Genomic DNA, 21,861 nt, shown 5'->3' with positions numbered 1-21,861 from the left:
CCAAGAAAAACAACAGGCTCGTTTTAATCATGGTCTTTATTATTTGTGATCATTTTAGGGCAGTACTGTAAAGGATGGGTTTTTAAGTCGTTCTGATGCCACCCTGTTGTGTGTGTGTGTCCTAAATACTCTGAACAGGGACATTGTACTCTTAATCATGTGACCTGTTTAAAAAAAATAAAAAAAAGTAATATCAACAGATGCGCAAAATGAAGCATTGTGAACACCAAAGACAAAAAAAAACATTTAGTATGCAAAACTAATTAGAATATGCAAATCGCTCGCGCAGCCCACTGATTAGACGTCAGGGATTAATTTTTATCGAGCGCTTTTTAACAAATTAATTAGTTATTCTGTATACTGGTAATAAACTGTTTGAATTGCGAACTGACATTTTAGCTCTTGTGATGTTTTTCGGATTACCACAAGAACTTGAGTTTTAGTTTATTCTTTATTTGATAGTCTACATCAGTGATAGGCCGATTAATTCATCGAGGTTAAAGAATATGCATTTTTATCATATTTTTTATTCTGATTAAGGCCTAATAGCCTAAATGAGATCCAGTCAAAAAGTATGTCTACAAATCGAGACACACAACAACAAAACATATCAACAAAAATCCATTGTTTTTAGTTCGATGATGATCATGACTGTACTTATGACAGACAAAACGAAACGAAGCCTAACAAATTATTCAAGGTTATATTGCTGAATAATAACAATAATACTATGTAGGCTTATGTTGTTTTTTGTTTTTTCCTTGATTCGTTTTTTCCTTACTCACTTTTACAACATCTATAATACATTTATAATACATCTATAATACAACCATAGAGTAGTATAGTGGTCATTATCCAATGTCATATTCAATATTGTGTTCCATTGTGTCATATTTCCTTATATTAATGACACGGGAATGATGTGATATTCAGAGCCAGTCAGGCAACTCTGTCCAGATTAAGCAGTTGAGGCCTTTATCCGGATGATTTGATACTTTACGACCCGATGGCTGCGGGATTAAGGCCCTGGAATCATCGAGACAGGGATAGGGAGATGGAGAACCCGGGCTACAGTGAAAGTAATACCCAGAACAAGTTTTTGTAATCGATGTTTACTCTACGCTGGTAATATAATGAAAGGTTTTACTCAAGCCTTCAAAAACACTCTCCTTTGTTGCGGCCATTTATTGTGTGAGTTGAGGATTCAATTGAGCGGTCCTGATTGGGCGAGACATGTCGAGAATGTTTTTTGTTGGGTCCTGTGTCTCGTTGAAATTAGATTGTATTCATGTAAATTCAATCTTGGGAGAAAAATCAACACTTAACTAATTAGACGGAAATTAAAATAGCCTACAATTTAAATACATATTTACATAGCCTATATCGCAGCATTTAAAAAAAGTAATGGTTTGCCTTATTTATTTATGTGGTTCATAATTGGATTCTTGATAGCCTGTAGTTTAAAATGAACTCTTCACCTCAAGCATTACCTTATGTAAAAAAAAAAAAAAACGATTCCCTGTTACCTTATCGGATGCATAATCCATCACTTCGTTAAACTCAGACAGTAAACATATCAATGTAGAATAATGTTTCGATTATCGACGACAGCTTGATCTGAAAAAACAACAACAACACTTGATAAACAAAAAAAAAATCGAATAAGTATGTATGACGTCAGCAACGTGCACTATTCTGTCAACCACAGTCTTGACGACGGTAAAATAACAGGAGCTCGGCATTCTGATTCATGTCACCAATTCTGAACCGTTTGCAGCAACAGCGGCTTTATGGTGGGTTAATGAACCATGTTGTCTGGAAAAAAAACGTATCTTAATTAACAACTCTAAAAAGTCTTAAAATGTATTTTATTTGAATCGATCTGCCATCGCGAAAGAATCGCTTTGACCCCTTCTGTTGTCTTGTTGAATGTGGCGTTGAGTTCTCTCTGTGGTAATTGGCTGAGAGAAATGACCCCTGGCGCCAGGAACCTGTTGGATAAAAAGGGAACGTTGCGGAGGGAGAAAAAAGCAGAGAGAGAGAGAGAAATTGAGAGAGAGCACACTGGTGATTGCACAAGGGACTGGCTTGTGCAGGGCGGGAACACCAATCAGGGAATACCATCAGAGAACAGTTATGACAGGAAAATAATGGACCGTTCTTTTCAGACTCTTTGAATGAAACAGAAAATGGCTTCGCCCTTAAAACTAGTTGGACTTCAGCATCAACCGTCGAAAATGGGTTCTATTACGACACATAGGTGCACAGGATTTGGAATCCAGGAAATTCTGGGCTTGAACAAGGAGCCGCCCGCGTTTCCGCGGCGTCCGTTGGAATCTCTGCAGCACAGGGCGCACCTTCTGACGGCTAGGTCGGCTTTAGGCCCCGCGGCAGTCGGGGTTGGAATGGGAATTATTGGTCCAGGAGGGATTCATTCGTTTTACAGCCAGCCTGCCTTTCTGGAGGTGTTGCAGGAGGCGCAGAGTGTTCACCTTCAGCCGCTCAACAGGGCCAGGGCAACGGGACAGCTGGATGCCCACCACTCCGCAAGCTGTTCTGGTAAATTTAGAAAAATGTTTTATTTACATTTGTATATTTATGTTAATTAAACAAATTAGACTCGTTTTTAATGGTGAACGAGTGTTGCGCGTTTTCAATCTAATTTGATTGAATCTTTTAGTTGCACCTCGACTCACGTTGGTTTGAGCGCCCTCCACTTCTTTCCTCAGTTTATGTTGCAGCCAAATTAAAATGTAATTCTGATTTTAATGATGGCAAATTCTCTTCTCCTCCCGCCACACTGTCGGACAGTGTTTCCTCAACTAAATAGCCGCAGGTATATTGCTAATACAATTACAATGTAATACTTATAAACTGTTATCCTACACAGGGATTACCAAAAACTCGGTCCTCGGGACCCCAAGTTGCACGTTTGGTTTTGCCCTAACACCACACAGCTGATTCAAATGAGCAGAGCTTAATGATTAGTTATGTGATTTTTCGAGTCGGCTGTGTTAAGTACTCCGGTCAAAAAACCAAAACGTGAGCACTTTGGGGTCCCGAGGACCGGGTTTTGGTAAACCCTGTGTAGGATAACATTTTATAAGTATTACATTGTAATTGTATTAGCAATATTACCTGCGTCTATTTAATAATAAACTAGGGCTGTTTATTTACAGATTCAGATGACGTATCCTCCAGTGAAAAGACATTTTCTAATTCATCGATGAGCCAGAACAAGAAAAGAAAGAAGAGACGTCACAGGTAAAACTATTAACTATAACTAATATTTACCTCACTGTCTTTGAATTGGACTATAAGACATTTTAGGGATATATAAATGAACACAATTCCGTGAGAAGTTTTTTTCTGTGAAGCATTTGGAAAGCGAAATATTCAAATTCATATAACCTACAGTATTTCGCTGTATGCACCTCCCTACATCTTCTCAGAACACGTACATTAACGAAAACGTCTAAAACAACGCATTGTCAAGAATTAATCGAAATAGATCTCTAAATTATTTTAATTCTTCAAATAGAGATGAGATGGTATATCATTATGACATTTGTTTTGCGATAGGAGACGGTTTATATTATATTTATTATTATATATTATATTATATATACTAATTAGTCGAGAGGTTTATATTTTCGATACAGGTCTCTTCCTACTGTAGCAATAAAGAAAACGAAGTAGAAAATCAAAATCATTTTCTTCATTTGATAACACACAGCAGTATTCCGCATGAAATATTTCGAATTTAAAAAATCTTTACATTTTAATGCGTGCAATCACGGATAGCCTACAAGGTGTCAATATCTCTGGTGCCGTATATTCCACAAGTAGTTTAATTAACTCAAGGGGGGAAAAAATAATGAATGTCCTGATAATGTAATTATTTATGGACTCTTATTCATATTTTAATTTAATAAATATTTTAGTGATCTCTGTGGTATGAACTAAACATTCTGTATTGATTAAATTATGATTATCTATTGTTATTCAAACGTTTTTGATTGGCCTAGATTTGATTCAGAGTGGAAAGTGTATGCCTTGTGCTTGACATACACAGCACTTCATCAAATATATATATATATATTTAAGGGCAATTGTGTTTTAAAAAAAACATGTCTATTTTTATTTAACTTCTTTTTATCCAGGAAAGTCCTGTTGAGGTCAGAATATCTATTTTTATGAGGGAGACCTTGATTTTATAGACTTGAAACCGGCAGAATTCAACTCTAAAATGTTTGTCACCAAAATAAGTTTGTTTGTTTGTTCTCTTCTCTTATCAGAACTATATTTACTTCGTATCAGCTGGACGAGTTGGAGAAGGCTTTCAACGAGGCCCACTACCCCGATGTTTACGCCAGAGAGATGCTCTCCATGAAGACTGAACTTCCAGAGGACAGGATACAGGTGCATAACATACTGTAACCTGGCTGTGTGTGTGTGTGTGTGTTCATACTGTAACCTGGCTGTGTGTGTGTGTGTGTTCATACTGTAACCTGGCTGTGTGTGTGTGTGTTCATACTGTAACCTGGCTGTGTGTGTGTGTGTTCATACTGTAACCTGGCTGTGTGTGTGTGTGGCCTGATGTGTGTCTGTGTGTGCTCATACTGTAACCTGGCAGTGGTGTGTGTGTGTGTGGCCTGATGAGTGTCTGTGTGTGCTTATACTGTAACCTGGCAGTGGTGTGTGTGTGTGTGTGTGTGTGTGTGTGTGTGTGTGTGTGTGTGTGTGTGTGTGTGTGTGTGTGTGTGTGTGTGTGTGTGTGTGTGTGTGTGTGTGTGTGTGTGTGTGTGTGTGTGTGTGTGTGTGTATATGTATGTGCTCACGCATGAGCATATATCCTCCATATACCTTCAACACACAAGTCCCTATCATCACCACGCCCCCTCTGATCAATTACAGTTGAGCGTGCATAACTATTCAGAACCTCCGTCCCAGTCTCAAATCTCTGGAAGACTGAAATAGGTTTCCCTCAAGAATTTCCCTGTATTTAGCGCCATCCATCATTCCTTAAATTCTGACCAGTTTCCCAGTCCCTACCGAGGAAAAACATTCCCCAGAGCATGATGCTGCCACCACCATGCTTCACTGTGGGGATAGTGTTCTCGGGGTGATGAGAAGTGTTGGGTTTGCGCCAGACATAGCATTTTCCTTGATGGCCAAAAGGGTCCATTTTAGTCTCATCTGACCAGAGTACCATCTTCCGTATGTTTGGGGAGTCTCCCACATGCCTTTTGGTGAACACCAAACGTGTTTGCTTATTTTTTTCTTTAAGCAATGGATTTGTTTTGGCCACTATTCCATAAAGCCCAGCTCTGTGGAGCGTACAGCTTAAAGTGGTCCTATGGACAGATACTCCAATCTCCGCTGTGGAGCTTTGCAGCTCCTTCAGGGTTATCTTTGGTCACTTTGTTGCCTCTCTGATTAATGCCCTCCTTGCCTGGTCCTTGAGTTTTGGTGGGCGGCCCTCTCTTGGCAGGTTTGTTGTGGCGCCATATTCTTTCTGTTTTCTAATAATGTTTTTATTGGAGCTCCGTGGGATGTTTATAGTTTCTGATATTGTTTTATAACTCAACCCTGATCTGTACTTCTACACAACTCTCTGTCCCTGACCTGTTTGGAGAGCTCCTTGGTCTTCATGGTGCTGCTTGCTTGGTGGTGTTGCAGACTCTGGAGCCTTTCAGAACAGGTGTGTGTATATACACTGCTAAAAAATAAATAAAGGCAACACTAAAATAACACATCCTAGATCTGAATGAATGAAATATTCTTATTAAATACTTTTTTCTTTACATAGTTGAATGTGCTGACAACAAAATCACACAAAAATTATCAATGGAAATCAAATTTATCAACCCATGGAGGTCTGGATTTGGAGTCACACTCAAACTTAAAGTGGAAAACCAGGCTGATCCAACTTTGATGTAATGTCCTTAAAACAAGTCAAAATGAGGCTCAGTAGTGTGTGTGGCCTCCACGTGCCTGTATGACCTCCCTACAACGCCTGGGCATGCTCCTGATGAGGTGGCGGATGGTCTCCTGAGGGATCTCCTCCCAGACCTGGACTAAAGCATCTGCCAACTCCTGGACAGTCTGTGGTGCAACGTGGCGTTGGTGGTTGGAGCGAGACATGATGTCCCAGATGCGCTCAATTGGATTCAGGTCTGGGGAACGGGTGGGCCAGTCCATAGCATCAATACCTTCCTCTTGCAGGAACTGCTGACACACTCCAGCCACATGAGGTCTAGCATTGTCTTGCATTAGGAGGAACCCAGGGCCAACCGCACCAGCATATGGTCTGACAAGGGGTCTGAGGATCTCATCTCGGTACCTAATGGTAGTCAGGCTACCTCTGGCGAGCACATGGAGTGCTGTGCGGCCCCCCAAAGAAATGCCACCCCACACCATGACTGACCCACCGCGAATTTGCCAATCTTGGTGTTCTCTGGCAAATGCCAAACGTCCTGTAGTGCCTCCATGCTCTGGACACTACGCTGACAGACACAGCAAACCTTCTTGCCACAGCTCGCATTGATTTTCCATCCTGGATGAGCTGCACTTACCTGGGCCACTTGTGTGCGTTGTAGACTCCGTCTCATGCTACCACTAGAGTGAAAGCACCGCCAGCATTCAAAGTCACCAAAACATCAGCCAGGAAGCATAGGAACTGAGAAGTGGTCTGTGGTCACCACCTGCAGAGCCACTCCTTTATTGGGGGTGTCTTGCTAATTGCCTAGAATTTCCACCTGTTGTCTATTCCATTTGCACAACAGCATGTGAAATGTATTGTCAATCAGTGTTGCTTCCTAAGTGGACAGTTTGATTTCACAGAAGTGTGATTGACTTGGAGTTATATTGTGTTGTTTAAGTGTTCCCTTTATTTTTTTGAGCAGTGTATATACTGAGATCATGTGACACTTAGATTGCACACAGGTGAACTTTATTTAACTAATTATGTGACTTCTGAAGGTCATTGGTGGCACCAGATCTTATTTAGGGGCTTTATAGCGAAGGGGGTGAATACATCTGCACGCACCACTTTTACGTTTTCTATTTTTTGAAAGAAGTTTTTTTTTTTTCACTTCACCAATTTGGACAATTTTGTGTTTGTCCAATACACGAGAACCAAATATAAATCCGTTTAAATTACAGGTTGTAACGCAACAAAATAGGAAAAACGCCAAAGGGGATGAACACTTTCGCAACGCACTGTAGTACCACCACCACCACACCTTCTCTGCTCAATTAACACCCTATCACCACCACGACCACACCTTCTCTGCTCAATTAACACCCTATCACCACCACCACACCTTCTCTGCTCAATTAACACCCTATCACCACCACCACACCTTCTCTGCTCAATTAACACCCTATCACCACCACCACACCTTCTCTGCTCAATTAACACCCTATCACCACCACCACACCTTCTCTGCTCAATTAACACCCTATCACCACCACCACACCTTCTCTGCTCAATATCACCACCACCACCACACCCTAACACCCTGTCACCACCACCACACCTTCTCTGCTCAATTAACACCCTATCACCACCACCACACCTTCTCTGCTCAATTAACACCCTATCACCACCACCACACCTTCTCTGCTCAATTAACACCCTATCACCACCACCACCACACCTTCTCTGCTCAATTAACACCCTATCACCACCACCACACCTTCTCTGCTCAATTAACACCCTGTCACCACCACCACACCTTCTCTGCTCAATTAACACCCTATCACCACCACACCTTCTCTGCTCAATTAACACCCTGTCACCACCACCACCACACCTTCTCTGCTCAATTAACACCCTATCACCACCACCACACCTTCTCTGCTCAATTAACACCCTGTCACCACCACCACCACACCTTCTCTGCTCAATTAACACCCTATCACCACCACCACACCTTCTCTGCTCAATTAACACCCTATCACCACCACCACACCTTCTCCTCAATTAACACCCTGTCACCACCACCACACCTTCTCTGCTCAATTAACACCCTATCACCACCACCACACCTTCTCTGCTCAATTAACACCCTATCACCACCGCCACACCTTCTCTGCTCAATTAACACCCTATCACCACCACCGCCACACCTTCTCTGCTCAATTAACACCCTGTCACCACCACCCCACCTTCTCTGCTCAATTAACACCCTATCACCACCACCACACCTTCTCTGCTCAATTAACACCCTATCACCACCACTACACCTTCTCTGCTCAACCCTTAACACCCTCTATAACACCCTATCACCACCACCACACCTTCTCTGCTCAATTAACACCCTATCACCACCACCACACCTTCTCTGCTCAATTAACACCCTGTCACCACCCCACCTTCTCTGCTCAATTAACACCCTATCACCACCACACCTTCTCTGCTCAATTAAATTAACACCTTCCCTCAATTAACACCCTACCACACCTTCTCTGCTCAATTAACACCCTATCACCACCACCACACCTTCTCTGCTCAATTAACACCCTATCACCACCACCACACCTTCTCTGCTCAATTAACACCCTATCACCACCACCACACCTTCTCTGCTCAATTAACACCCTGTCACCACCACCCCACCTTCTCTGCTCAATTAACACCCATCACCACACACCTTCTCTGCTCAATTAACACCCTGTCACCACCACCCCACCTTCTCTGCTCAATTAACACCCTATCACCACCACACCTTCTCTGCTCAATTAACACCCTATCACCACCACACCTTCTCTGCTCAATTAACACCCTATCACCACCACACCTTCTCTGCTCAATTAACACCCTGTCACCACCACACCTTCTCTGCTCAATTAACATTACCACCACACCTTCTCTGCTCAATTAACACCCTGTCACCACCACACCTTCTCTGCTCAATTAACACCCTATTAACACCTTCTCTGTCACCACCACACCTTCTCTGCTCAATTAACACCCTATCACCACCACCACACCTTCTCTGCTCAATTAACACCCTATCACCACCACCACACCTTCTCTGCTCAATTAACACCCTATCACCACCACCACACCTTCTCTGCTCAATTAACACCCTATCACCACCACGCCTTCTCTGCTCAATTAACACCCTATCACCACCACACCTTCTCTGCTCAATTAACACCCTATCACCACCACCACACCTTCTCTGCTCAATTAACACCCTGTCACCACCACCACCACACCTTCTCTGCTCAATTAACACCCTATCACCACCACCACACCTTCTCTGCCCAATTAACACCCTGTCACCACCACCCCACCTTCCCTGCTCAATTAACACCCTATCACCACCACCACACATTCTCTGCTCAATTAACACCCTGTCACCACCACCACACCTTCTCTGCTCAATTAACACCCTATCACCACCACCACCCCACCTTCTCTGCTCAATTAACACCCTATCACCACCACCACACCTTCTCTGCTCAATTAACACCCTATCACCACCACACCTTCTCAATTAACACCCTATCACCACCACCACACCTTCTCTGCTCAATTAACACCCTGTCACCACCACCACCACACCTTCTCTGCTCTAACACCCTATCACCACCACCACCCCACCTTCTCTGCTCAATTAACACCCTGTCACCACCACCACACCTTCTCTGCTCAATTAACACCCTATCACCACCACCACCCCACCTTCTCTGCTCAATTAACACCCTATCACCACCACCACACCTTCTCTGCTCAATTAACACCCTATCACCACCACCACACCTTCTCTGCTCAATTAACACCCTATCACCACCACACCTTCTCTGCTCAATTAACACCCTATCACCACCACACCTTCTCTGCTCAATTAACACCCTATCACCACCACACCTTCTCTGCTCAATTAACACCCTGTCACCACCACCACACCTTCTCTGCTCAATTAACACCCCATTTCCTCTGGTGTGATTCGTTAAATCAGCCATCGACTCAGCCAGACAGGGAGGCAGACAGGGAGGCGGAGAGATGCTTTAGCACAAGGCATGGTGGGAGCCATCAATGAAAGGATAACTACAGTGAAATTAATTAGCATGGGTCAATGGCAGGGCTCTCCTGGGTTCTTAGCTCTTTAATTTCCCTGGTGATTTTTGAAAGCCTGTCACCCATTGATTGGCTCTGGAAATTAACTTATTTTTCAATCAGCCTCCACGTGCCCCTAGGGTCACCCTCCTCTTCTCCCCTTTCTCAGCTCAGCTGTTTCACACACACACACACACACACACACACACACACACACACACACACACACACACACACACACACACACACACACACACACACACACACACACACACACACACACACACACACAGACACACACACACACACACTCTGCTCTCTGCTGTGCTCCCTGGAAGTAATTCCTTATCTCCAGACCTATCACCGTGAGATGGGGGTTATCTCCAGACCCATCTCTCTTCTCTCTGTATCTTTCTCCCTGATCTATATGCGTGTCTCTGAATCTGAAGTGGTGAGGTTATTACTGGGTCTCCACTGTGGAAATCAATTTAGGCACTCGATTAGTCTAGGGGAGAGGGAGAGGGAGACACACACACACACACACACACACACACACACACACAGGTGAATCTAGTAGAAACAGCATAATATATGCTTATCTTCTCCATCAGGTGTCCTTGTTCTATAACTAGAGAATAAAGACTGTGGTACACAATCATTATATCCAATCAATGGACGTTTAAGTTCACCAGGCTCCTCTCACCTTATCATGTGGGTGTAATACCAGTGACTTGATGTTTAAATTGAGACTTCCTCTTTCCGCTCTCCATCACAGGACTCCTTGATAAACAGTGATTGTTGCTAAGTTACCATCCTAGCTAAACACTGATTGTTTTTTATAATCTCTTTTTTTTATATCATTCATATCAGATCTTATTTTTGTTAGGATGTGTTTAAAATGCCAATTTATTGTTTGACTTGTGGATGATGTCAATATAGCTAAGTTCATATCTTTTTACTTGTTTTATATTATATTGAAGGACATATGCAGAAACATAAAATGCAGTCAAGTTTGGACACCTATTTATTCAAGGGTTTTTCTTAATTTTGTACTATTTTCTACGTTGTATAATAATAGCTAAGACATCAGAACAGTATCAGTCAAAAGTCTAGACACACCTACTCATTAAAGAACTTTTATTATTTGACTATTTTTTACACTGTAGAATAATAGTGAAGACATCAAAACTATCATATAACACATTTTATGGAATCATGGAGTAACCAAAAAAGTGTTAAACAAATCTAAATATATTTGAGATTCTTCAAAGTAGCCACCTTGATGACAGATTTGCAAACTCTTGGCATTCTCTCAACCAACTTCACCTGGAATGCTTTTCCAGCAGTCTTGAAGGATTTCCCACATATGCTGAGCACTTGTTGGCAATGGTGTAAAGTAGTCAAGTATGACAATTGGGTACTTTTTCCACCACTGCTTGTTGGCTGCTTTTCCTTCACTCTGCGGTCCAACTAATCCCAAACCATCTCAATTGGTTTGAGCTTCGGGTGACTGTGGAGGCCAGGTCATCTAAAGCAGCACTCCATCACTCTCCTTCTTGGTCAAATAGCCCGTAAACAGCCTGGAAGTGTGTTGGGTCATTGTCCTGTTGAAAAACAAATGATAGTCCCACTATGCGCAAACCAGATGGGAAGGTGTATCGCTGCAGAATGCTGTGGTAGAGCCTGCTGGTTAAGTGTGTCTTGAATTCTAAATAAATCAGTGTCACCAGCAAAGCACCATCACACCTCCACATGCAGAGATCATCCGTTCACCTACTCTGCGTCTCACAAAGACACAGCAGTTGGAACCAAAAATCTCAAATTCGGACTCATCAGACCAAAGGACAGATTTCCACCGGTCTAATGTCCATTGCTCGTGTTTCTTGGCCCAAGCAAGTTTCTTCTTCTTATTGGTGTCCTTTAGTAGTGGTTTCTTTCCAACAATTCGACCAATGAAGGCCTGATTCGCGCAGGTCTCCTCTGTACAGTTGATGTTGAGATGTGTCTGTTACTTGAACTCTGTGAAGCACTTATTTGGGCTGCAATCTGAGGTGCAGTTAAATCTAATGAACTTATCCTCTGCAGCAGAGGTAACTCTGGGTCTTCCTTTCCTGTGGCTGTCCTCATGAGAGCCAGTTTCCTCATAGGGCTTTATAGTTTTTGTTACTGTCTTTTCTCTTTGCTTATTTGAGCTGTTCTTGCTATAATATGGACTTGGTCTTTTACCAAATAGGGCCGTCTTCTGTATACCACCCCTTGTCAAAACACAACTGATTAGCTCAAATGCGGTAAGAAGGGAAGACATTCCACAAAATAACTTTTAACAGGGCACACCTGTTATTTAAAATGCACTCCAGGTGACTACTTTATGAAGCTGGTTGAGAGAATTCCAAGAGTGTGCAAAGCTGTCATCAAGGCAAAGGGTGGCTACTTTTTAAGAATCTAAAATATATTTGGATTTGTTTAGCACTTTTGTTTTGGTTACTACATGATTCCATATGTGTTATTTCATAGTTTGATGCCTTCACTATTATTCTACATTGAAGAAAATAAAGAAAAATTCCTGGAATGGCTCGATGTGTCCGAACTTTTGAACCTAAACTTCCATCCGCTGTCCCTTCCTCCCTTCCTGCAGGTTTGGTTTCAGAACCGACGTGCCAAGTGGAGGAAGAGGGAGAAGTGTTGGGGTCACAGCAGTGTGATGGCGGAGTACGGCCTGTACGGAGCCATGGTCCGCCACTCCATCCCTCTGCCCGAGTCCATCCTCAAGTCAGCCAAGGACGGCGTCATGGATTCCTGTGCCCCATGGCTACTGGGTAAGGCACTGTGCAAATGTGGGTGGGTGTGCTGGTGTCCCATGTGGCTCAGTTGTTGGAGCATGACACTTGCAACGTCAGGGTTGTGTGTTCGATTCCCACGGGGGACCAGTATGAATGAAAATGTATGTACTCACTACTGTAAGTCGCTCTGGATAAGAGCGTCTGCTAGACGACTAAACATGTTTGCTTCTGCAGTACGCTTTGTTTTCAATTAGTTACCATCTCATTGATCTATGCTAATCAATTGACCGATACGTCCAGCAGAGAGGAGATGCATCTTAATCCAGTCTGATAAAGTAGGATTATCATTTTATTGATTAACACCCGGCATTGACACTTTTTATCGACTCCCGACAAGTCTGAAATTGAGGTCAAAACCATTTGGAAAATCCTCCCCTTTCCTTAACCATGATGTAGTTAGTGGAACGTTCAGGTGGAGAGGTTTAACTATTCACATACCATATGAGGTAGTTAGTGGAACGTTCAGGTGGAGAGGTTTAACTATTCACATACCATATGAGGTAGTTAGTGGAACGTTCAGGTGGAGAGGTTTAACTATTCAAATACCATATGAGGTAGTTAGTGGAACGTTCAGGTGGAGAGGTTTAACTATTCACATACCATATGAGGTAGTTAGTGGAACGTTCAGGTGGAGAGGTTTAACTATTCACATACCATATGAGGTAGTTAGTGGAACGTTCAGGTGGAGAGGTTTAACTATTCAAATACCATATGATGTAGTTAGTGGAACGTTCAGGTGGAGAGGTTTAACTATTCAAATACCATATGATGTAGTTAGTGGAACGTTCAGGTGGAGAGGTTTAACTATTCACATACCATATGATGTAGTTAGTGGAACGTTCAGGTGGAGAGGTTTAACTATTCACATACCATATGAGGTAGTTAGTGGAACGTTCAGGTGGAGAGGTTTAACTATTCACATACCATATGAGGTAGTTAGTGGAACGTTCAGGTGGAGAGGTTTAACTATTCACATACCATATGAGGTAGTTAGTGGAACGTTCAGGTGGAGAGGTTTAACTATTCACAAACCATATGATGTAGTTAGTGGAACGTTCAGGTGGAGAGGTTTAACTATTCAAATACCATATGATGTAGTTAGTGGAACGTTCAGGTGGAGAGGTTTAACTATTCACATACCATATGAGGTAGTTAGTGGAACGTTCAGGTGGAGAGGTTTAACTATTCACATACCATATGATGTAGTTAGTGGAACGTTCAGGTGGAGAGGTTTAACTATTCACATACCATATGATGTAGTTAGTGGAACGTTCAGGTGGAGAGGTTTAACTATTCACATACCATATGATGTAGTTAGTGGAACGTTCAGGTGGAGAGGTTTAACTATTCACATACCATATTATGTAGTTAGTGGAACGTTCAGGTGGAGAGGTTTAACTATTCACATACCATATGAGGTAGTTAGTGGAACGTTCAGGTGGAGAGGTTTAACTATTCACATACCATATGAGGTAGTTAGTGGAACGTTCAGGTGGAGAGGTTTAACTATTCACATACCATATGAGGTAGTTAGTGGAACGTTCAGGTGGAGAGGTTTAACTATTCAAATACCATATGAGGTAGTTAGTGGAACGTTCAGGTGGAGAGGTTTAACTATTCAAATACCATATGAGGTAGTTAGTGGAACGTTCAGGTGGAGAGGTTTAACTATTCAAATACCATATGATGTAGTTAGTGGAACGTTCAGGTGGAGAGGTTTAACTATTCACATACCATATGAGGTAGTTAGTGGAACGTTCAGGTGGAGAGGTTTAACTATTCACTTACCATATGAGGTAGTTAGTGGAACGTTCAGGTGGAGAGGTTTAACTATTCAAATACCATATGATGTAGTTAGTGGAACGTTCAGGTGGAGAGGTTTAACTATTCAAATACCATATGATGTAGTTAGTGGAACGTTCAGGTGGAGAGGTTTAACTATTCAAATACCATATGATGTAATTAGTGGAACGTTCAGGTGGAGAGGTTTAACTATTCACATACCATATGAGGTAGTTAGTGGAACGTTCAGGTGGAGAGGTTTAACTATTCAAATACCATATGATGTAATTAGTGGAACGTTCAGGTGGAGAGGTTTAACTATTCACATACCATATGAGGTAGTTAGTGGAACGTTCAGGTGGAGAGGTTTAACTATTCACATACCATATGAGGTAGTTAGTGGAACGTTCAGGTGGAGAGGTTTAACTATTCACATACCATATGAGGTAGTTAGTGGAACGTTCAGGTGGAGAGGTTTAACTATTCACATACCATATGAGGTAGTTAGTGGAACGTTCAGGTGGAGAGGTTTAAATATTCACATACCATATGATGTAGTTAGTGGAACGTTCAGGTGGAGAGGTTTAACTATTCACATACCATATGATGTAGTTAGTGGAACGTTCAGGTGGAGAGGTTTAACTATTCACATACCATATGAGGTAGTTAGTGGAACGTTCAGGTGGAGAGGTTTAACTATTCACATACCATATGAGGTAGTTAGTGGAACGTTCAGGTGGAGAGGTTTAACTATTCACATACCATATGATGTAGTTAGTGGAACGTTCAGGTGGAGAGGTTTAACTATTCACATACCATATGATGTAGTTAGTGGAACGTTCAGGTGGAGAGGTTTAACTATTCACATACCATATGATGTAGTTAGTGGAACGTTCAGGTGGAGAGGTTTAACTATTCACATACCATATGAGGTAGTTAGTGGAACGTTCAGGTGGAGAGGTTTAACTATTCACATACCATATGATGTAGTTAGTGGAACGTTCAGGTGGAGAGGTTTAACTATTCACATACCATATGAGGTAGTTAGTGGAACGTTCAGGTGGAGAGGTTTAACTATTCACATACCATATGATGTAGTTAGTGGAACGTTCAGGTGGAGAGGTTTAACTATTCACATACCATATGATGTAGTTAGTGGAACGTTCAGGTGGAGAGGTTTAACTATTCACATACCATATGAGGTAGTTAGTGGAACGTTCAGGTGGAGAGGTTTAACTATTCACATACCATATGATGTAGTTAGTGGAACGTTCAGGTGGAGAGGTTTAACTATTCACATACCATATGATGTAGTTAGTGGAACGTTCAGGTGGAGAGGTTTAACTATTCACATACCATATGAGGTAGTTAGTGGAACGTTCAGGTGGAGAGGTTTAACTATTCAAATACCATATGAGGTAGTTAGTGGAACGTTCAGGTGGAGAGGTTTAACTATTCACATACCATATGAGGTAGTTAGTGGAACGTTCAGGTGGAGAGGTTTAACTATTCACATACCATATGAGGTAGTTAGTGGAACGTTCAGGTGGAGAGGTTTAACTATTCACATACCATATGAGGTAGTTAGTGGAACGTTCAGGTGGAGAGGTTTAACTATTCAAATACCAAATTTGATTCATTTATATTTATTTTTAATCCCAGTCCCCCGTCCCCGCAGGAGGCCTTTTGGTAGGCCGTCATTGTAAATAAGAATTTGTTCTTCACTGGCTTACCTAATTAAATAAAAACATGTTTTAATAAAATACATGTTTCAACGAGCAGTTTAAACCTCTCTGTTAGTGAGGGTACCTTTCCCATGCTCCCTCCTGACCATGGTGGAGGTCAGAAACACTAACTGACCAAGACCTTCTACTACCTGCCAGCTACAGCTCAATACGAGCTTGAAAAATTCCTAGTACTGTAGCTTTGCTGTTTTTAAACGTGCATGTCTCCAAATGGGTACAATGATTTATTTTCCTTCCAGGTATGCACAAGAAGTCCATGGATACCCCTGTACCGACCTCTTCTGGAAAACTAGAAGCTCCCCATTCCCAACCGCCTGCCAGGGAACGAGAGAGGGAGAGAGTGGTGGAGAAAACAGAGGAGGAGGAGGAGAGGAGGAGGGAGAGTACCAGATCGTCCATGTCCAAAGAGGAACTGCGAGAGAATAGCATCGCTGCACTCAGAGCTAAAGCACTGGAACACAGCGCTAAGATGCTGGGGACACATCATGGGGACGGACCACCGGGAACAGTTTCAGGGGACGGAACAGGGGGACAGCCAATGGAGACAGAGGACAAAGAGGAGGACAGTTGAAGCCTGCGTTGGAGAGAGAGAGAGAGCCCAGTCACTGATATGAATGCTCATTGTCTAAAGAAGTTGATGCCCTCTCTGTAAAGAACACTGTTTACATACTCCTGACGTCTATACTAATCATAAACAAGATGGTATCGCTCACAATACACAATATTCTTAGTAGCAAATAAAAGTACATCATGTTTCTTTGACACCAAGACCTGATATCGTCAACCTCAAAATCCTTCAGTCATGGAGATCAATTTTGTACAGATCACATTTTGCAACATGGCAAATTCCACCTCGGTAAACTGCTATAACTATACCCTGGTCTATAACTGTCCACTGTTTTGTAATCTGTCAGCTATCTGGGTGCTTGCTATTCTGCGACTTTAGGAAGACTAACTATTTGGTTCCGTCGATCAGTCTCTACATAACATAATAGGGGACAGTACATAGGCTAAGGTAATACTCAAAACATGTCGTGACAAAAAATATACATGGTGTCTTGTGGAAAAAACAAGAGACTAAACTTGCAGAGGATTCGTGGACCTTTTTTAACACAAACACTTTCTCTTGAAATGTGTGGTGGATCTCTCTATTGTAATAATTTTAAAACGAAATATAGCTACGTTCATGTAGTTGGAAATCAGTAAGTTGTGTTTTTGTTTCGTCTCTGTGTTCTGTATAATAGTAATAAAACGTTATTTACGTGGAAGATTCCGGGGTATCGTGTGTGTGTGTATTGATGAGGATTCATTAAGAATAGCCCAAATTACATAAACCACATTGCATACGTCTGTCATAATAGGCTATTTTAAATCGAAACATATTGATTGATCTTGTAATATAAATAGACTCATTGTGTTATAGATTATACCCCAGTTGCACCAAACTGATAACCTATAACCTGATCAACTAAACGTTCTAAATAGGTCATGAGCCAGACAGGTAGACTAAGAAGGAACGAAAATGAATGATTTAGGCTACCTTATTTAGTTGCCTCTTGTTTCAAGGCTACAGCCTACAACTAAATACATTGTGAAGCGAGGGTGACACAATAGACTGGCGGCGGGACATTAGCGCCAGCATTTAATTTATTTCATAAAATTCCTTAAACCTTCTTTTACTAAAACCAGATCTATCCTTTGTTAGTTTCAAATCCCCTAAAACCACCTGCCTTCTAGAAAATTATCTTTTGTCTGGATTTTCGTCTCTCCATATATCAATCATTCCCTTTTCTAACATAATCTTCTTTACACAATATTTCGTTGATTTAAATCATAGTGTATAAATTGAATGAATTAAAAATTTAATGAAAAATGCATTATTAGGCTCAGTCTATATTATTACGTTCTGTCTATATGTTGCTTCAGGGAAAATGCAGGCTCATATCAACCTGAACTATCTGTGAAGCCACATACTCTGGCCAAAATGGTGTTTCTAGAAAAAAAAATTAAAAGGCACTACAGACAGAGCCTTATAATGCACTTTTTTTCGTTTCATTTTAAAGTCACAGCCTAGTTAAATAAAAGGTTAAATAAAAATAGAAAATAAAAACAGACTTTATAAACAGCCTGGAGTGCAGACCAACAGCGGAGAAAACCCCTCTCCCCGCTTGTAGCCACTGGGAATGATAAACACCCTTCGGGTCACGGCTGGGCGGGGATGCGGAGCTGTTTAAAATTTTAAAAATGATATAGGTAAGTCTAAAGGTCTTTAGGCGAAATAACCCAATCAAAAGGAAAGAAAGAGGTTATACTGTGTCAGGCCTATTCGGCCAAAATCAATGATAATCTATTGTATAGATAATAGAACGAAAATCAACGGAGCTTTTAATATGTTGTATTTATTAAATACTTTGTTACAATGACACACTCAGCTCGCTTACCCACCTCCTTCCTTCCTGTTAGCATGTACACATAGTAGACAATCATGCTTTCGGGATATGTATGTCTATGTGTCTTTTCAGATTCGACAATGAGTCTTTAGTTGTGGACACTACATATATTTAAGCTGTTGTCTGTGCCCGAATAATGTTTATACCCTGTTTTGTGCTGCTACCATGTTGTGTTGCTACCATGTTGTTGTCATGTGTTTCTGCCATGCTGTGTTGTTGTCTTAAGTCTCTATTTATGTAGTGTTGTCTCTCTTGTTGTGATGTGTGTTTTGTCCTATATTTTATTTAAATGTTTTTATTTTTAATCCCAGCCCCCGTCCCCGCGGGAGGCCTTTTGGTAGGCCCTCATTGTAAATAAGAATTTGTTCTTCACTGACTTGCCTAGTTAAATAAAGGTTAAATAAAAAATACACTCACTCCCTCTATTGCTCTTGGTCCTCAGATTTGTAAGTCACCTTGATTTTGTACCTGTGTGTTTTATCAGATTCTTTATGAAAAATATATAGTGAACTCAATGACAGTAGCTAAAGCAAGGGGCTACAGCAGCACACAAGTAGACCACAAATGCATGAATTGAAGTGAGCGCTATTTGAGCGGTACTTTGGAGCGCAATTCGAGAGGGCAAGAAGGTCGACGCTCCAGCCGTTGGGAAACTCGCTCTGCGCTCTAGTCAAATTCAGCACGCTCCGCTCACATACTCTTCTGGGTTGAGAGGTCTCTGTGGTTCATCCCGGGCTTCAGTAGCAAAATTAGGGGTTGTCTCTTCCTCTCAGGTGCGGTATGAGTCAATGATTGAGTAGTGGTTTACTTTCCCTTGTGTTGTGAATATGGGACGTAGAGATAAACAATGGGGAGAACAAGTATTTGATACACTGCCGATTTTGCAGGTTTTCCTATTTACAAAGCATGTAAAGATCTGTATTTTTTTTTATCATAGGTACACCTCAACTGTGAGAGACGGAATCTAAAACAAAAATCCAGAAAATCACATTGTATGAATTTTAAGTAATTAATTTGCATTTTATTGCATGACATAAGTATTTGATCACCTACCAACCAGTAAGAATTCCGTCTCTCACAGACCTGTTAGGTTTTCTTTAAGAAGCCCTCCTGTTCTCCACTCATTACCTGTATTAACTGCACCTGTTTGAACTCGTTACCTGTATAAAAGACACCTGTACACACACTCAATCAAACAGACTCCAACCTCTCCACAATGGCCAAGACCAGGGAGCTGTGTAAGGACATCAGGGATAAAATTGTAGACCTGCACAAGGCTGGGATGGGCTACAGGACAAGCAGCTTGGTGAGAAGACAATAACTGTTGGTGCAATTATTAGAAAATGGAAGAAGTTCAAGATGACGGTCAATCACCCTCGGTCTGGGGCTCCATGCAAGATCTCACCTCGTGGGGCATCAATGATCATGAGGATGGTGAAGGATCAGCCCAGAACTACACGGCAGGACCTGGTCAATGACCTGAAGAGAGCTGGGACCACAGTCTCAAAGAAAACCATTAGTAACACACTACGCCGTCATGGATTAAAATCCTGCAGCGCACGCAAGGTCCCCCTGCTCAAGCCAGCGCATGTCCAGGCCTGTCTGAAGTTTGCCAATGACCATCTGGATGATCCAGAGGAGGAATGGGAGAAGGTAATGTGGTCTGATGAGACAAAAATATAGCTTTTTGGTCTAAACTCCACTCGCCGTGTTTAAAGGAAGAAGAAGGATGAGTACAACCCCAAGAACACCATCCCAACTGTGAAGCATGGAGGTGGAAACATCATTCTTTGGGGATGCTTTTCTGCAAAGGGGACAGGATGACTGCACCGTATTGAGGGGAGGATGGATGGGGCCACGAGATCTTGGCCAACAGCCTCCTTCCCTCAGTAAGAGCTTTGAAGATGGGTCAAATCAAATCAAATCAAATGTATTTATATAGCCCTTCGTACATCAGCTGATATCTCAAAGTGCTGTACAGAAACCCAGCCTAAAACCCCAAACAGCAAGCAATGCAGGTGTAGAAGCACAGTGGCTAGGAAAAACTCCCTAGAAAGGCCAAAACCTAGGAAGAAACCTAGAGAGGAACCAGGCTATGTGGGGTGGCCAGTCCTCTTCTGGCTGTGCCGGGTGGAGATTATAACAGAACATGGCCAAGATGTTCAAATGTTCATAAATGACCAGCATGGTCAAATAATAACAAGGCAGAACAGTTGAAACTGGAGCAGCAGCACATGGCCAGGTGGACTGGGGACAGCAAGGAGTCATCATGTCATCATGGGCTCAGGTCCTCCGAGAGAGAGAAAGAAAGAGAGAATTAGAGAGAGCATATGTGGGGTGGCAGTCCTCTTCTGGGTGCCGGGTGGAGATTATAACAGAACATGGCCAAGATGTTCAAATGTTCATAAATGACCACATGGTCAAATAATAGTAAGGCAGAACAGTTGAAACTGGAGCAGCAGCATGGCCAGGTGGACTGGGGACAGCAAGGAGTCATCATGTCAGGTAGTCCTGGGGCATGGTCCTAGGGCTCAGGTCCTCCGAGAGAGAGAAAGAAAGAAGGAGAGAATTAGAGAACGCACACTTAGATTCACACAGGACACCGAATAGGACAGGAGAAGTACTCCAGATATAACAAACTGACCCTAGCCTCCCGACACAAACTACTGCAGCATAAATACTGGCGGCTGAGACAGGAGGGGTCAGGAGACACTGTGGCTGAGTCTTCCAACATAACAACGACCCAAAACACACAGCCAGGGCAACTAAGGAGTGGCTCCGTAAGAAGCATCTCAAGGTCCTGGAGTGGCCTGGAGCCAGTCTCCAGACCTGAACCCAATAGAAAATCTATGGAGGGAGCTGAACGTCCGTATTGCCCAGCGACAGCCCCGAAACCTGAAAGATCTGGAGAAGGTCTGTATGGAGGAGTGGGCCAAAATCCCTGCTGCAGTGTGTGCAAACCTGCTCAA

The 21,861-nt window shown here is 42.2% G+C and overlaps 1 protein-coding gene across 1 annotated transcript; it reads left to right on the top strand.

Moving 5' to 3' along the window:
• Positions 1–1,711: 1,711 nt before the first annotated feature.
• On the top strand, positions 1,712–19,315 carry LOC118397848 (visual system homeobox 2-like). The gene is made up of 5 exons (XM_035792717.2): positions 1,712–2,559; positions 3,180–3,264; positions 4,299–4,422; positions 12,711–12,891; positions 16,682–19,315. Exons 1-5 carry the CDS (start codon positions 2,178–2,180, stop codon positions 17,011–17,013), a joined length of 1,104 nt encoding a protein of 367 aa, XP_035648610.1. The 5' UTR covers positions 1,712–2,177; the 3' UTR covers positions 17,014–19,315.
• The last annotated feature ends 2,546 nt before the right edge of the window (positions 19,316–21,861 follow it).

This window comes from Oncorhynchus keta, chromosome 19 (assembly GCF_023373465.1).
Source record: "Oncorhynchus keta strain PuntledgeMale-10-30-2019 chromosome 19, Oket_V2, whole genome shotgun sequence".
Classification (NCBI taxonomy): Eukaryota; Metazoa; Chordata; class Actinopteri; order Salmoniformes; family Salmonidae; genus Oncorhynchus; species Oncorhynchus keta.
Note: the sequence above shows the minus strand (reverse complement) of the source record. Positions and strands in the feature narration are given on the sequence as shown.

What these genes read in the sequence shown, in the direction of transcription:
- LOC118397848 (XM_035792717.2), top strand. Translation starts at nt 2,178, where the DNA reads ATGAAACAGAAAATGGCTTCGCCCTTAAAACTAGTTGGACTTCAGCAT. An exon ending in CCACTCCGCAAGCTGTTCTG is followed by an intron (nt 2,560 to 3,179) that starts GTAAATTTAGAA and finishes GTTTATTTACAG; the next exon opens with ATTCAGATGACGTATCCTCC. An exon ending in AGAAAGAAGAGACGTCACAG is followed by an intron (nt 3,265 to 4,298) that starts GTAAAACTATTA and finishes TTCTCTTATCAG; the next exon opens with AACTATATTTACTTCGTATC.